Consider the following 16,812-nt stretch of genomic DNA (forward strand, 5'->3'; position numbering starts at 1 on the left):
AAGATCTATTTTCCCGCTAAGATGCGACTCGATAGGCGGAGATATGCGCTTTGCCTTGGGGTAGGTTCATCCCTATATCGAGTCATCGAGAACATAGAACAAACACACGTGCATATACGTATATCAAGTATAGACATGCGTGAGTACTACCTAAATCATTTAGCGTCCGATTGCCAATTTGCAGCCCCACGAAAATTGCTTTCGTCAAGGCGTGCGCCCTTTTTCGCGTGCCCTTCACGTTATTCCAAGTTTTCCGTTCTCAATCGATACCGTGTGCCTCAATAAAGCGATATATAATAACAGCAGAGACAAAAGCATATTAAATACCAAACACCAGTAAAATCAAATGACAACCAAATCAAATTATTAAAATAAAGTAAACATAGAATCAAATTGAATGCAACAGCATTTCCAAAAAAATTTGTCCAACGTATAAAAATATGTTTTGATTTGTTTAGCGTTTTCGTATTTTATTTTACGAATGTCACTGTTTACGGCAATATAAACTGACTAATAGCAACATCCCCTGCAATTTGCGCGGATCGTTGATTCGTAAATATTCGTATCGCGCGGCATATGTCAAAGTTCATTGATCCATGATGAACGAGATGGTGTCAGCAGTAATTCTCGTCAGGTCGTCAGTGAAAAATATTCTTTCTGCGAAACATTAACAACTATATTTCCGCTCACAGAAAATAAAGTATAAAAATATCACCTACTACATAAAGCCGTAACTCTCATTAATTAATTCATTGCTGTAATAAAATTTAAAGAAGTTACATGTTATAAACATTCTTCAAGTAAAATATTGGACATTTTCTAAGCTTCTTTAAATCATATATAACAATATTTATAATATTTTTTAACGTGTTTATCTTATAAAATAAACAAACTTACGAAATTTAAATCTTAAAAGACAAAATCATTGCTTCGACAGATATCCGATGCACTTCAATACTGCATGCATTCTCGGCAAATAGTGTAAATGCAAGGAAAAAGAAAAGAAAAGAGAAAAAGACATGATATCCAATAAGACGCGAAATTAGATCGCTTGTTTCTGCGCGAATAATCGAGCCACACGAGACGCAATAATGACGCGGATATGTTTGCTTTGTCAAAAGGAATAGAAGCATGGACCAACCTGGTCCTTAGTGACGAGAAAGGAAAACAGTCACCCTCCTTCCTACGAGAAGATGTTGGTGCTGTTCCCTAAGGCAAATATCACAAAAGAATAAATAGAAAGAAGAAACAAGAGTTGTATTCACCGAAATCGATCGCCACGACATTAATCTTGGATTGTCATGATAGTAAATAACAATAAAAATGTCATTTAATCTTTCGTAGATATTTGCTGATATTTTGCAATTACAGAAAGCAGATTCTAGTCCTTGCATAAGATTTAAAAAAAAAATATATATATATGTATAAAGAGAGAGAGAAAGAGAGAGAGAGAATTCCTGAATATTCTGAGATCAGAAATGAGAAATAATATTTCTCTATTTCTTGTGTTTATAAAAATTATAAAATTTTATCATAAATATACTCTTTTAACTACATTCCTTTTTGCCATTTTAGAGAATGCTTCAAAAAAAAAAGGTAAAGACATCTAATTAAGAATTAATGTTATTTTCAATGCAACCTTGATGGGCAAAGCCAACTCGCTTTGATCACGATCTAAGATCTAATGAATATCCTTGTCTTCGTTTCGCCAAAAGCTACTCCTTTGGCGATATATACGTATAAGGAACAAAAAGACGACAGTGCACCTTGCGTGATGGATGCTGGTAGCCGCCGATAGCATCCCTTAAAGTAAACATCGCAGAAGGGCGGCAGCGGACTTCTTGGGGGTTGATCAAAGTGCCTTCACACCCTCAGGCAGCATATTTGATAGTCCTCGCGAGGTTCGACCCTCTCGCTATTCGAAAGAGGAGTCTCGAAAATTTTTTACAAGCGGAATGCTGCGCCGCAGAACTATGTGGGCGAAAAAGAGCAAGTGGAATTACACGGACTGCTCAATTTTTCATCAGTTGACCTGACTTTCTTTTACCTTGGCAAAATGTAGTTCATCTTTAAAGACCGTCCACAAAATTCTTAAGTGATGGTATACAAATGGTACACAAAGATGATTTACATAAAAATTATCTATTTTATTTAACAATCTATTTTAATAATATTCTTTCGCTACTTTTCAGTAATAATATTATTTATGTAAATTAAGATATATTATATATTTAGCGTATTTGTTTTATGTTTTAAGTTTATTTCTAATGTTTCCGCGATTGTGAGCATTATTTCTTCGAATTAATTTATTTCAAATATAATAGTTATTTCCAATAAAATTATGTGTTAAAGATTTTTATATAAGAAATCTAGATAGTAGAATATATAAAAAAAATTACATTAATGAAATAAATAGCATATTCTAAAGAATTATTCATGAGTGACACCCGCACTACCTATTGCACTTCCAAATGCATAAGCTACTTTGTGTTTACCTACTTCACTATTTACGCATTGCCCCTATGGGAATCATATTACTACGCTATGACGATCATTTCACGATTATTTTCGCTTGCAATAGCGACTGCACGAAATCCGCGAGTCGCCAGCGGCGAAAATGAAGCAAAACTCGATATGCGTAGCGCCGCAAATTTGCAACTCGGTTTCCGAAATTAGCTCGACGAGAGGGTGTAGGAAAATCAACTTGCCTCGAGCGATGAAAATACTGGCCGGGGGTGCATGGGATATCATAAAGGGAGGGGAGGAAAAAGAACGAGAAGAGAAACGTTATCGAAACGGAGAAGCTCGAATGTCCGCGTTAAATGCGACGATTCGCCGCTCGCGAAATTACTTCCGTTTTTCGATTAATTCGAGAATGCGAGCGAGTGTGCGAGAGAGCGTGCCGCTGACAGTTTCATTTCAAGGCCCAGTTACATTCGAAATTCCGTATATATCTCGAATTTCCCGAAAATTTCCAGGTGAGATATAATTTAGTCATCTCTGATACACACAGATGACGCTATCGTCCTTTCATAAAAAGCAAAATAAATATATGTTTATATACTTAATTTATCATTAAAAGTGGAATTTAATTTCTGTGATATTTCGTCAGTTTATATTTTATAACTTAACAATTATAATTAAATAATTTAATTGCAATTCGCTCTCTCCTCTCTTTCTCTCGCATTTAACTATATAATGTAATAATTTATCGTCTCTATTTGATTCGCATATAAAATATAATTTCTACACGATTCGATATTTTAATATTCAGGATTTCACGATTCAATAATTATAATTAATAAATCAATATTATAACAACCCTCCCCTAAGTTCAAGTAATTGTTTATTGATTTGCAAAGATAAATAAGTGGTACGTATTTTCATTTGGTTATAATTAAAATATAATTCTCCTCTTAATATCCTACAATTTAATAATCATCAAAGTCCGTTATTATTCACTCTTCTCTGTTAATCTCCTTAAGACCAATTAATTCTTGAGCGAAACATTTAGTTCAGAAATCTCAATCGTAATTGATCATGATTATCTGATGAGCAACTGATTATTGATTATAATCCTCTTGAAATTAAGTAATGTTTAATTAAAACATTTTTTGTTCAACAAAACTTGATCACGAAACTACCTGCTGCGTGGTTTTTCCACGATGTTGCCACTGATAGAAATGATCCGTATTTAAGGACCATCCGGGTGCGAAGCTGAATCCCTCCGATGGCGCCTGCGAGACAGGTGGAACTGCACCACACGTACACATACGATGACATAGTAAAGGATCCGGTAGCTCTGTATAGACACCCCTTTTGTCGCCAAACCACCCTGCCGTAGTGCACTTGTCGCCCAGCTGAAGCGACGTGTCTTGACCACATCGCGATTGCATCAGCATCTCTTTTTCCAGGGTGTACAGAGTCTCGAACTCCAGGAAAGACATACCAGGTCCTTCGTCGACGCAAGTCGACGTAGTCGACGACACCCTGAGTCCCAGACCCATCTGGTCTTGATACGAATCGTCATCAAAAGATGGCAAGAACCTCCTCGGTGAACGCTTCGGACTGTGATATGTCTGTTGACGTTCTTCGGAATGTCTCCTAGGCGACCTGCGATCGTTGGAAACTCTTCGCGGAGATGTGGATGATTTGCTGGGACTTGATGACGAGGAATCGATCACTTCCAGAGATCTCTCCGGGATGTTTCCCGCCAGGGATGGTATCAACGATCGCGAAGATGTCAATCGGCAAATCCTACTTTTTGGTTTAGCTCCGTTGCCAGTACGAGAGTAGCCCGCAGGCGTCTTGAGACCCGACATTGTTCCTCTTTCATCTTTCGAGACGCTCTACGAGATCGCGATTCGTCGAACATCCAGAGAAATCCAAAAAAGTCAAAGATGATAATTTGATAAGATCGCAAAAATAACTCACCCGATGACAAAAATGATTATCCGATTTACAGTTAGGAATCTTTCTTTCGCGATTCAACAAATAATTTAAGAATCTTTGCATGAATTTAAATTTCCAATATATTTTTGCATTTCCTTAAAAATTTAATTTTTTTAGATTTCTTAAATTTTCTTTTAAATTTATTTATCTTCTTAATGCAAATATATATAAAATATTTATATTAAATCTTTTATTAATAAGTTTTACATCTTTCTATCATTGATAAAAAAATCTATAATCTATAATTAATAAAAATTGCATAATTTGAATTATTATTAAAGAACACTTCATTTTACAATTAATGTAAATTGTAAAAAGTAGTATTATAATAAAAAATAAACATTGCGTGAACTCAAAAAAAATCTATTAATTGTGCTTCTCGGCAAACCCCACATTCTTGCCTTTGTCAAAACTTTTCACAAAAATTTTCACTTGCTAGCAATCATCGACATCCATTAATTAATCCTGAAGCCACAGACCGACGCGGAAGATTGAATAGACGAGCATCCTTGAAAGGATCGTCGACAGGACTGACGGTCCGGCTCGTTACAGGACTATGCGAAGCATCGCGGCGACAAGCGCGCGCACGCGCACCATTGTAATTGAACTGGATGAGCTTAATATTTAATAGTATTGTATATTCGTTGCGTGTGTGTGTGTGTGTGTGTGTGTGTGTGTGTGTAGAATACAAAACAATGTATTATTTACATTGTTTTATAATATATTAAATACAAACTTATATAACATTATCATGTTTTTACCAATTCATTTCTATTTATCTATTCTAGATAAATACTCTCTTGCGAGAATAATAATGTAACATTAATCCATTAACAAACTTAAAAATTTATATAAATTATTTATTTATTTTTTGTCTACCTAAAATAATTAAATTTATATATATATGCGTGATTTATATGCACATATATATAGATATACACAGAAACTAATTTGTGTAACTATGTTATAACATATAATTATTTATATAAATAAAAAACTCTTCCATAAATTTGTAATTTTGAAAAAACGACTTTTCACGATTTTTTTCAAGGACTGCTTTTGATGTTTTAAAAACACCATATACACGATGGATCAAATGAGTAGCGATGAAAGCGACGATTACTTCACTTGTAGTGCACTGGCTGTAAATTTTGCGTAATCGAGATGTGTGGTGCCGCGCCGCGCGCCGCACTGGCTACTTCGAATCGTGACAACTTTCGTATCCAGTTGCAAAATTAAATTACCGTCGCTAATTGCTAGGTACTAATGGAAATCGAGCGTACTCGGATTATGACGAGTGGCATTTGTCGAGAAGTAGAGAGAAGAGATTTAAAGAGGAAATGTGACAAGGAAGAATTTAAAGGGAACTACATATAAATTTTGGAAGTTGTACATTTCTTCAATATATATCATCGTTATACTTTTTTCTGTAAAAAGATATTTCGTAATAAAGTCTGAGTAATTCTCGCAAGAGTTATCTTGAAGATAAATTGTAATTGAATCAATGAATTCGCATCAGCTTAATTTGTCTGCATCATTATTTCTCTCTTCAATAACAACAAAGCAATAAGAATACAATTTTTCTCTGGCGTATATTTTATCGCAGTTACTTTGTCCGCGATTACATCGGCAATTGAAAATTCATCGATGCGCCAAGCTCATTCCTGTAGTCGGCGATATCTCGTCCCGTATATGAGCCCGGATTTTCGAAGGGTCGAAAATCGAACACGGCACGACAAAGGACACCGACAGCATACCCGAGCGATAAGAAGACGAGAGAGACGCGGTCTTTCTCGCCGCTTGATATCTCGATCGCTGCCAAGGTATTTTTCGACACACGTTGCCACAGAGAGAGATAGAGAGAGAAAGAGAGAGATTGGTGACGGGGATGCAGAGACGAAAATCACCATTCCAACGTGTGTACACGTAGGGTGAATATTATAAAACGCCATCGTGATGAAGGAAAAGGTACACCACGCCACCCTTCGAAAAAGCAGCCCTCTCTTGATACACCATGACGAGTGTCGGCACAATATCTCTCTCCCTCCCCCAATACACCCTCACCACCTTTCCTCCGGCAGTCTCCTGCAGCCCCTGCAGGACGAATCTACATATTTATGGCAAGTGCTTGGCGTACCAGAAGATTTCAAATGCATGCTAACTAATAAGTACGGGCCGTCTGTCGTCTGTCGTCTGGATGATACCAGAAAGCGGGTTAATTCAAAAGTGATGTTAATTAACGATGTTGAGAATGTAGGATAAAAGTAAAAGTGAGAAATTTCAGGAAAACAGCATCAAGTATTTGATATAGTTATGGTATAAAAGTATAGATCAATATATTGTTCGAAAATATTTGAAAATTAAGCCACTCTATTTAATTAATAATATTTTATTATAATTTTAGCATTGATCTTCATACTTTATTTCTAATATATTCTGGGGGGGAAAAAAAGAAAAAATCCAAAGATTTTATAGAGCAGTCTTAAAAATCTCTGAATTAAGAAATTCAGTACTGACTTTGCAAAAGCAAAAATAAAATAAAAATATTTTTCGGATTTATTTTTATTTTGTTTTGTTTAATTGTGTATTTTTTTGTTTTAATGTTAAATACAATTTTTAAAAAATTTATTGTGTATCTTACTTACTTTATTAAAATTTTCATTTTATTTAATCAGAAGAAGAATTTTTCTCATAATGCTTTAAAATAAAAAAGAATTCTTTTTTCTCTCTTGTCATTTTTACAAATATTTTTCTACAGGTCATCTCTGAATAGGACATTCGTTTCAACATTAATCCTTAAGTAAAGTAAAGATCAAGTGCGAAATTTCATGGTGGAAATAATTTTACCTTCCAATATGATACCCTGACTTGTAATCACTCGTAAGAATAATCCTTGGAGCGACACGGAAGGACGAGAGAGAAAAAGAAGGAATCTGCCATATGACACGAAGACAAGCACACGTCATTCAACACTGAGAGGGGTTCCTATATGAGCTTTTAATTCGATTCCACTCGACCGATAATCTGATATTTTGACCCTTGCTCCACTCTGAAAAAGATTTTTCGCGTGCTGGCGCCTGTAAATTTGGAGTAGATATTTTCTTAGAGGGGAGTAAAAATAACATATAACCACTAAAAGTGCATCCGAATAACATTGGGTAATTTCAAAAATTAAACATATTAACGTATATATATATATATATATATATATATATATATTTAATACATCATATTAAATATATCAAAATTATCTTAAGAGGAATTTAAAATTTCCCCCAAAATCTCTGAGAGACAAAAAGCCGTGAGATTTCTCAATATCGTGTAAGTCTGAACGAATAATGTCCCTTTATTAATAAAACCAGTTGAATCGATATGAAGGCCCATACGCAAGCAAACACATGTACGAATGGACAGACGCGGGCAACGGGTGATAGCAGCCAAAGGGTCGTCGCAATAATTAATAAACCAGCACCATCGGGCTTAACGCTACTACGACTCCTCGCTTTCCATTCGCTTTCCGCTCTTCCCGTCGACTTACTTTTCCGTTTCCACGATTCAATATAATAATGTTCCTGCGCGCTCGGTCCGGGTCTCATGGCTTAGCCCTTTGGACCAGAGGTTCTCAGCCAGCAACTAAATCGTCTAACGAAAATTACAAGACTGAATTGAACATTACTAAGAAGAGAGAAACAACAAAATTGCATCTTTTCAGCCTTGCGAAATAACTTTAATATATATGTATCTTAAATTTCTTTAACAAATATTTTCTAAAATTTATTTTTAAAAACGTTTAGTCTATTATTATTTTTAAACAACTATTATATTACAAGAAGATTATAGTTTATTATAATCATATTTACTTCTATTTTAAAAATTGTCTAATTTTTTTTTTATAAATGTTGAATATAATAAGAATAATAAAATCTTAAATATGGCGAAACTTTTTTATTATCAATAAAATAATAAAATACATTTAAGGTGTCTGATTCAAGAAAGCGAAAGAAGAACCGCACGCACTAAATCCACCGCGAAGGGTGTATCACGGAAAACGTTATTGCTGTATGTTACTGGCTTCAGGATTATTACGAATCATTTTTCTGCATGAAAGTGAAGCTCTATATTATAGACACATAAAGGTAGTCACAAACATGCAGAATGGAATACATAAAAATAATGCATATAAATTGATATTATTTTGAACTCTTTACATTAACTTGGATATGTAAATAAAAGTTTATTTTTAATTTTCATTTAATATATATGTTTCCTAAATATTATAAAAAGAAATTAAAAAAATCGTAGATATTTACAAATGAGGACCATGGGAGTTAAATTACTTCTGCCGCATGTTCCGTAAATGTTTATCTTCATTATCAATTATGATTCAGTTATATCAGCCAGGCGGCCTAATAAGGTCTCGTCTGACAGCGGATCGATTGCTGATCCGTATGTTGATGATCGGATTCATGACCAGTCTAAGAAAGTGCGAAAAAAAACTGCGGACGAAGAGCTTTCGAATAAAAAATTAGAAGAGCTTCTCAAAAGTGACACCGGTATTTTTACTCATTGTCAGTATTCTGGAAATAAAATATTTATATTTGAATGTAAATATATCCCTCTATATATACATATTTCTACTCAACACGGGACAATGTTCTCATAATTGAAAAAAATGCAGGGGCTTGTGAAAGAAACTGAATTCACCTGTTTGTGAAGGGGAAGAAAGATTTAAGGGCGGATAGAAAAACATCGCGTGCGGGAGTGGTAAGTCACGTGGAATAAGCGGTTAAATTCCACACGTGTTCGAAAAAATTGATACAAAAGCGATTCCTTGCCCTCTTTATATCGAAGCTGATCCCGCCTGCTCTTCTGCGGTCTGTTTGATGTCTCATAAACGTTCTTAATTTCAGAAAAATCCGATCGCTGATCAGGGAATCGTTTTCAATATATGCTGCAAAGATTGCTTAGGGAGCTTAGGGAAAATCTTAATACTTTGTATTTTGCTGACGATAAGTAAAAACTTTTGCTTTTGCAAGTATTTTTTTCAACTAATTAAGCTAAAATGATTTTCACGATACTTGCAATAAAAAGCTTTTACTAAATTAAAGTAATATTATAATGAAATTTTAAATAAAGAAATTAGATTAAAAAAGATTAAGCTAGATGTAAGTTATATTTAACAGATAATACAATAATAATATAATATAAAGATTGATTTTTTCTAATAAATTATAACAATTAAATTTGTATAAATCGAATTAGGAGTTAATTTAAATGAAACTTATTCTCAATTTTCAGATAAAAATATTGATTTATGGAATGTCTCAAATTATTAGCTATTATCTTTTATAAGATTAATATATTTAATAAAAAATATTATTTTTTGACATTAAGGGATATAAAAAAATAAACTTTAGTTTTAATTATTTTGTTCCATCTACATCATGTATATGGATTTAGTTTTTATTCTTATCCTTTTTATTATCCTTATTAAATTTCAATTTTATTTTTTCTCAAATGTTTGCTGCATTATCGTTTACGAAAATGTATTGATATTTATATGATGTATGCGAATGTTTGCAATGTATTGAGCTTGGGTTCATAAGTTCGCTAAACCCAAATGACTGTGCGGATCAGTGATCCCTGCGGAATACTAAAAGTATCACACGTGTCGTTTGATATACGTGTCGCCATCAAACGGTAAGAAAAGAAACTTAACGTACTTTTACATGGATATAAGAACATATTTAGTACTTTTCAATTTGTAATAAAAATTAAGTTTTCAAACCTCTGTATCTTTATGGAAAATATCCTGGTTTCTACATGTCTATTCATTAATGTTTATACATGTAATTGTGTAAGAATCTTCCTTGTTTTGCAGCATAACCATATAATCTTGCTTTATTAAAATATTCCCTCTTTAATATATCAAAATTGCTTTATCTCAAATATCACAAATATCACGTAAAAATATTTTCTATTTTAGTTTTTCATAATATAGCATATAATTGTGTTATATCCATATTCCGGATGAATAAAATAATTGATACGTTCTTTAAATCACTTATTCGATTATAACACAGACACGTGTGCTTACAGAGAGAAAAATCAACAGTAAGCATATTAAGAAGGGCATGAGACAAAATTCTGTCGAGAAGACACCCTCATGAATGAGTGGTAGGAAGGGTGCCACGCGCGCATGCCTACGTACAAAGCGAGGGTGAACGTAATTCCTTTGCACCACGTGCTCGCGCACCCATACACATGGGGTTTGCTCTACGCAACTCGTGACTCATAAGATTTATAGCTCTTTCACCGAGCCGAACTCCTCTTATTTTTACGAGAATGCATAGATAGCTCCAAAATACCGTCGCAAGACGCTGGACAAAATGAGGCAATTAAACAGAAAACTGTGTAAAACCGTAAAAGCGTGATAAAAATTTAAAAAAATTAAATTAAATTAAAATCTAGAAGATAAAAAAATCCAGAAAATATAAAGTAACTATTACAAAATTTAAGAAAAAAAAATTTTATTATTGGAAAAATGCTTGCATTATTATTCTCTATCCTTTTATATTTTATAACATTTTTATAGATTATTATATATTATTTAGATTTAATTTTCTAATTTAATTTAATTTTGACTAATATATATATATATATATTTACTAATTATATTTATTAAATATTATTAGTCCAACGCGCGCGCGTCTTATATTCCTTTTAGAGAGCTATTGAGTACGTTTAATATCGCAATTTTATTTCTTGGAAAAATTACAAGATCACGAAAATTACCTCGGCTTGACGTTCCTCACAAGGGCAATTTCGTAATTTCTCCAGCTGCAGTTGAATGAGATGAAAAGCCGAGTATTTCTGACTTTCCGGCGATAAAGGTGAACTCGGCGATACAGGCGACCCTATGCCGGAGCTTTTGCTGTCGCTGGTCTTAATAATGTCCTTTGTGGTTTCTTTTTTGATCAACAGATCTTGCTGCGGCGATAACGGTGATAATGGCGAGCCGAATCCCGAGCTTTCCGAACTCGAACTCACTAAGCCGCGAGTCCTGCACGACCTTGCTATTTTCGGTCTTGGAATCAAACTCCTATTAGACTTCAAGGATTCGGATCGGCAGATCGCTCGGCAAACAGTCGGTTTCCATTCAATCGGTTCACAGTGCAACTTCAAGTCAAAGACTTTTCTGATCTCTATTTTTTCGCTGGATAAATCCTGCGAGCGAATTTCTCCAAATATCTTATCAATATCTTCGAGTCTCTTATCAGCTTCGTTCTTAATCTCCTTCTTGTGAAATTTATCTTTCGCAAGAGAATGCTTCAAGAAGTTCCTGTCCCATTTTCCAAGGTTTCCCGAATGTTCTTGAGGAGGTCTTCGTTCATTCACAAGAACTCGTTTCACTTGTGCTGATGCCTTAAATTTTTCAGGATCGCTATCTTCCTCTCTACGAGAGTGGCTCGGTCGAGGACATCCCAAATAATTTTCGTTATCGTTAACGGTAACCGAGACTTTCGTCGCGAGAATATCTTCGGCCGCGATCGATTTTACAGATCCTGATTCTAACAATTCTAGGCGTCTTAGACCATAACCGCCGACGCAATCTTGAAGTTCGTAATACTCGACATTTTCGAAGCGATCGTTCAATGACGCCGAAAATGATGCGCTCAGCGACACCGGGCGTCGCTTTACCGTGCCGGTCTCGTGGCTGGGAGAGTCCCAGTCCACGTGGAAGGTCCTTCGTTTCGAGGACATCGTACGATTTCCTCCTCAGCCTCGACATCGATTGATGTGTTTAATCACAACCGCAATCACAATTAATTTTATTTAACTATGATATGTTCATCAAAATTGGATCTATAAAATATTTTTAGATACTAAATATATATAAAATTCTATAATTATCCTCTTAATATACATTTTCTTCGAAACTATTTCTCGTTATTACGCAATCTATTACACATTTTTTTATTGAATAAGTTTATCATATTTCACATCGCTTCGTATTATTTTATTATTCTGTTTTTTTTTTTTTTTTTTTAATATAGAAACTGAGATTTACCGCGTTCACAAGAATCACGCATTTATTTATTTAATTAACATTATTTAATTATGTGTGTGTGTACATTTTCAAAAAAATGTTTGTAAAATTCACGGAAGGAAATCACACCATGGACGATAAACGTATTTTCGGGTGTCTGCACTTGGACAATAGATGCACTTGCCAAGGGTGCCTGGGGCAAACTGAACCCACCCCTGAGCGAGTAAGCACCCACTCTACGTCGGGCACGTCGGGAAAAGTAGTGCGTGTATGTATATATATACTATACAGGATGGGCCCCCGGCTCCTACGACAACCCCAAACGCGTATCATAGCCGCGGGGCCGAAAACTAATTACATTCGGCTACGGGGTTGGTGTATGATCGCACCATATTGCAAGTGTGTCGTACCGATGCGGTCGCATGAATTCCGTGGGACGAGCTCTTACATCCAGCAAAACGCTTATGCCACTCTCATTCGATAAAGAGATTCACGATATGAAAGTGCAGCATGTTATTAATGATAAAATAAATTAATGTACTTATTTTTAATGTATATTTTTGATCATAGTTATATTAGCAAATTTTTAATAATTCTTTCATTTTAATAGTTAAAAAAAAAGTTTTTGTAGAACTCATCAGCGCAAGTATCTTGATGGCATTTTCATGAAAAAATTCACAAGTAAAAAAAAACAGATAAGAAAAACGCGGGTGCGTTATCAGTAATTTCCTGTGATAATAGAAACGTCTGTCGTTGTATCCGCTTCATGAATAGCATTTGGATACAATCTCATCGCTTTAGTTGACGGCAAGGGTGGCAACCCTCTTGTGCGGAGCAACCGTTCACGGAATAGCAATGGCTTTAAAGTCATCTATTTACTATTTTTAAATAAATTTTACAGCAAACACAAACTACACTAGATAAAAACATAACTTATAACAATTTTAAATAATAAACCTTCGCTTTCGTTACAAAAGAATAAATATGTAGTTCTTATCTTTGGCAAGATTTTTTAAATTACAAACATGATTGTATAATTCTATTAAATAATGCATGTATATAATAATATGTATAATTTTGATATAATAATCATTATTTAAAAATAGTAACTTTTCTACTCAGGAGATACTATATGATATTATAATTCTGAAATTATTAAGTAAGATTAGAAATAGCTTTAATAATAAAAACTATATTTTTAGAGATATTTTTTACAAAACAATATAAAAAAATAATTTCTTTTCTCAATAAGAAATAAATTTTTCCATAGAAAGGTTCAATGAAATATTTTTCTCTGATATAGAAGGGTTAATTTTGACAATTTTTTTGAAAATGCAACATTTCAGTATTACAGATCCTTTCGAAATGCCGAATAATTGACTAAAAGCGGTGGCAAACCGGAACTCAAAAATCCTCTGTTTAACCCACGAAATTCCGGATCCACTTCCTATTCGGCCGCAAACTCCCGCATATTACTAACGAATAGGATTTCACGGCTCGAGGAGGCTTACAACTTATAATCCTGGTGTATCTCGTTATAGGTTTACCCATCATCCCCTTCCCTCTCTCTCTCTCTCTCTCTATCTCTTTCTCCCTGTCGACGCACCCGAAGATTAAGCCTGCACACCCCCCTTCGCACGCATTTCGAGCTATGCGTGCGTATTACGTGGCCCTTCTTTCGAATCGGATTAAATTGCGGATTGCACGCGTCATTTAGCTAATCCGTAAATGCATAAAAACTACGCAATATTGCATATTCGAAATCGATTGATTGGTCAGACCAACTCTGACCACATAAAGAAACTTTGGAAACAACGGTTACAGTATACAAGCTGTCGAGAAATACAAAATAAAACTCAACGTAATATCGCACTAAAAATAGAAAAAAAATTTTGTTATTATATGTCAGGTTACAGTTTAAGCAAAATGCATCTATTGGCAAACACTGTATAATTATATAAAATTACTTACTTATTATATATTAAAGAGATAACTCGTTTAAATAAACAGGTTTATAAATTAGTATAATTGTAATTTGTAATTTTAATTATTCAATTTTTTTTAGTTCGTGTGTGTGTGTGGAGTTTGATGATTATATTAAATAAAGTTCCTTAGGAATCTCCATAACTCGGTTGGACAAAGCTCTTACCAACCGTAGTAAACTTTACAGTAGATGATATTGAGAAGGTGCGGTGTTTAACTCAAATACTATATACTATATGTATAAATATGCCCAGATCTTAGTGTGTGTATTAAATATTTATTCCATTTAAAAAAGTACTCGCTTTATCTTCAAATTTCTTTTGCGTTATAATAATTTATATATAATTCTATATTTTATTTTTTTAACTTCTTCTCTATTCTTTTTTATAAGCTTAATAAAATTAAGAAGAATGCTAACTTAAATTTCTTAAAAATAATTCTTTAAAGGTGCACTGTTTGCAAAATAAAAGACTGTGATAAAAAAAAGATTCAAAAATCTTTAATTCGCATATTTTGCAACTTTTTCTGAAAACAATTTCAAATCCATAAAATATAAAATAGAAATAAGATATATTATTCGGTTTAGAGTTACCCTAAATATTTGCATTGATCGTAATTTGATCTTTCGAAAAGTAGTTTAAAGTATCTTTTGGAGCAAGTCTTTCGACAACTGACAAAAATCATTGTAGCAATCGTAGGTCATAGCGCTCAAGGGTTGCGACCCCGTCGAGAGATGGAGCCTCGGAAAGGCGTGAGGGCCATGAGGCAGTGAGGGTGGAAACCGAGCTAGTACTCCACTATGGATTTGCCATTAATTCGAACCGTCGAGAAACTTTTGTCCCGCATCAGGTTCGCAAGCTACCTGCGGCTTTCCCGAAAAAAGGAAGAAGGAGAAGAGGACATGGTCGTTCTTTCTGGCGTTGCCATCTGGCGAGAGACAATTCCGATACGAGTGCTCTCGAGACCCGTGAATAATAGAAACTCGCCAATAACACAATTTGCATCAACACAATTTATTTTCAACACCTCATGGATTTTCATATTAAAAAAAATTCTTTTAATAAATCGTTGTTAGAAAAAATTATATGATTATATGATTTTAAACCGAAAGATATATTATATTTGTAAATATTTTATCATATTCTATTTTATTAATTTGTATAAAATCGACTAGCATATATTAACTTTCATCTATTTTTAAAATTACTAGTATCTTATTCTTGATACACGCAAAACTTAATCACGTTATATAAAAAGATATCTAAATATTACCTAAGCATTTCAAATTTAAATAACTTTTCTGGAATATTAAATTGTTACTATTATTAAAATTTGCGCTCTATAATTTTTATACACCATTTCCTAATTATAAATTATATTCATTTCTATAGCGTCAAAAACGTCGTGCACAGAAAGAATCATATTTGCACATCCAAAGATTTCCTATAACTTAAAAAATTGTGAACAAAATTCGAGATGTTCCTATGAATATATATCTAATTGTTAAATAGATCGATATAAATAGAAAATATCTCCTAACAGATACAATAATTCGATGCTTTCCGTCGCAACACAATGTTTCCCGTCGAAAAGCGGAAACGGGTCTCTTCGGCGCGGCAGCGGCGGCGGGAAACGGTTGTAACCCCCGACCGCGTTCTCACGTTCGTAGGGGCGGATTTTCCCACGTGGCCGTTAGATCATGCGCGTCCCGAGCCAGTGAAACTTTTGTCCGAGAGCCGCGTTTATTGCGGCCGAGCATTACCTTGACTCCTAGAGAGCGATAGAGAGGGAAACCAGAAAGGGGCGGGAGGTTTGGGGGAGGTGGATCAACGGTGAAAAAGCGAAAGTTGACTTTAAAGTTTCAAGGGGATGCCATGCTTTCCTAGTCAATTTCCCTGCCGATTTCACTTTCCGTAACAGAAAAGATCTATCTGTCACTATTTCCGGTACTCGAATTTAGAAATCTTTTTGCCACATAAAAATTAAAGTTTTGTTTTATTTTATAATAGATATTTATATGATACATAACGGAAAAAATAATATTTTAATAACAGATAAAAAACAACATTTCAATCTACAACTAAAAAGAATTTTAGAATAAAGAGAGAGAGACAGAAAGAGAGAGAGAGAGAGAGAGAAAATAAATGTTATTCATGTATATTCCATAATTTCCTTTAGCTAAAATTTAAGACACGATTCTTCTTCTGTATAAATATAATTTTAATTTTAAAAAACTGTTAATATCAAATACTTTCACTTTTCAGCAATAATTTTATTTAAAATGTCGGATTAATCCAATATTTGTCCAAATAACGATGAAAGACTTG

At 34.0% G+C, this 16,812-nt stretch overlaps 1 protein-coding gene across 3 annotated transcripts in view; it reads right to left on the bottom strand.

Moving 5' to 3' along the window:
- The window catches only part of Sick (sickie), a 163,149-nt gene that overhangs the window by 120,239 nt on the left and 26,098 nt on the right, over window positions 1-16,812 (bottom strand). The window contains exon 1 of one of the 3 annotated variants that reach the window (XM_077414123.1): window positions 3,645-4,337. The exons of the other annotated variants lie outside the window; for them this stretch is intronic. Within the exon in view, the coding sequence (XP_077270249.1) occupies window positions 3,645-4,322 (678 nt within the window). The 5' untranslated portion in view covers window positions 4,323-4,337. Of the gene's footprint in view, window positions 1-3,644; window positions 4,338-16,812 lie in introns of those variants that run through there. 3 annotated transcript variants of the gene reach the window in all.

The sequence above is a fragment of the Temnothorax americanus genome, unplaced genomic scaffold, assembly GCF_048541705.1.
Source record: "Temnothorax americanus isolate GAGA-0224 unplaced genomic scaffold, ASM4854170v1 Scaffold36, whole genome shotgun sequence".
NCBI classification, from domain to species: Eukaryota; Metazoa; Arthropoda; class Insecta; order Hymenoptera; family Formicidae; genus Temnothorax; species Temnothorax americanus.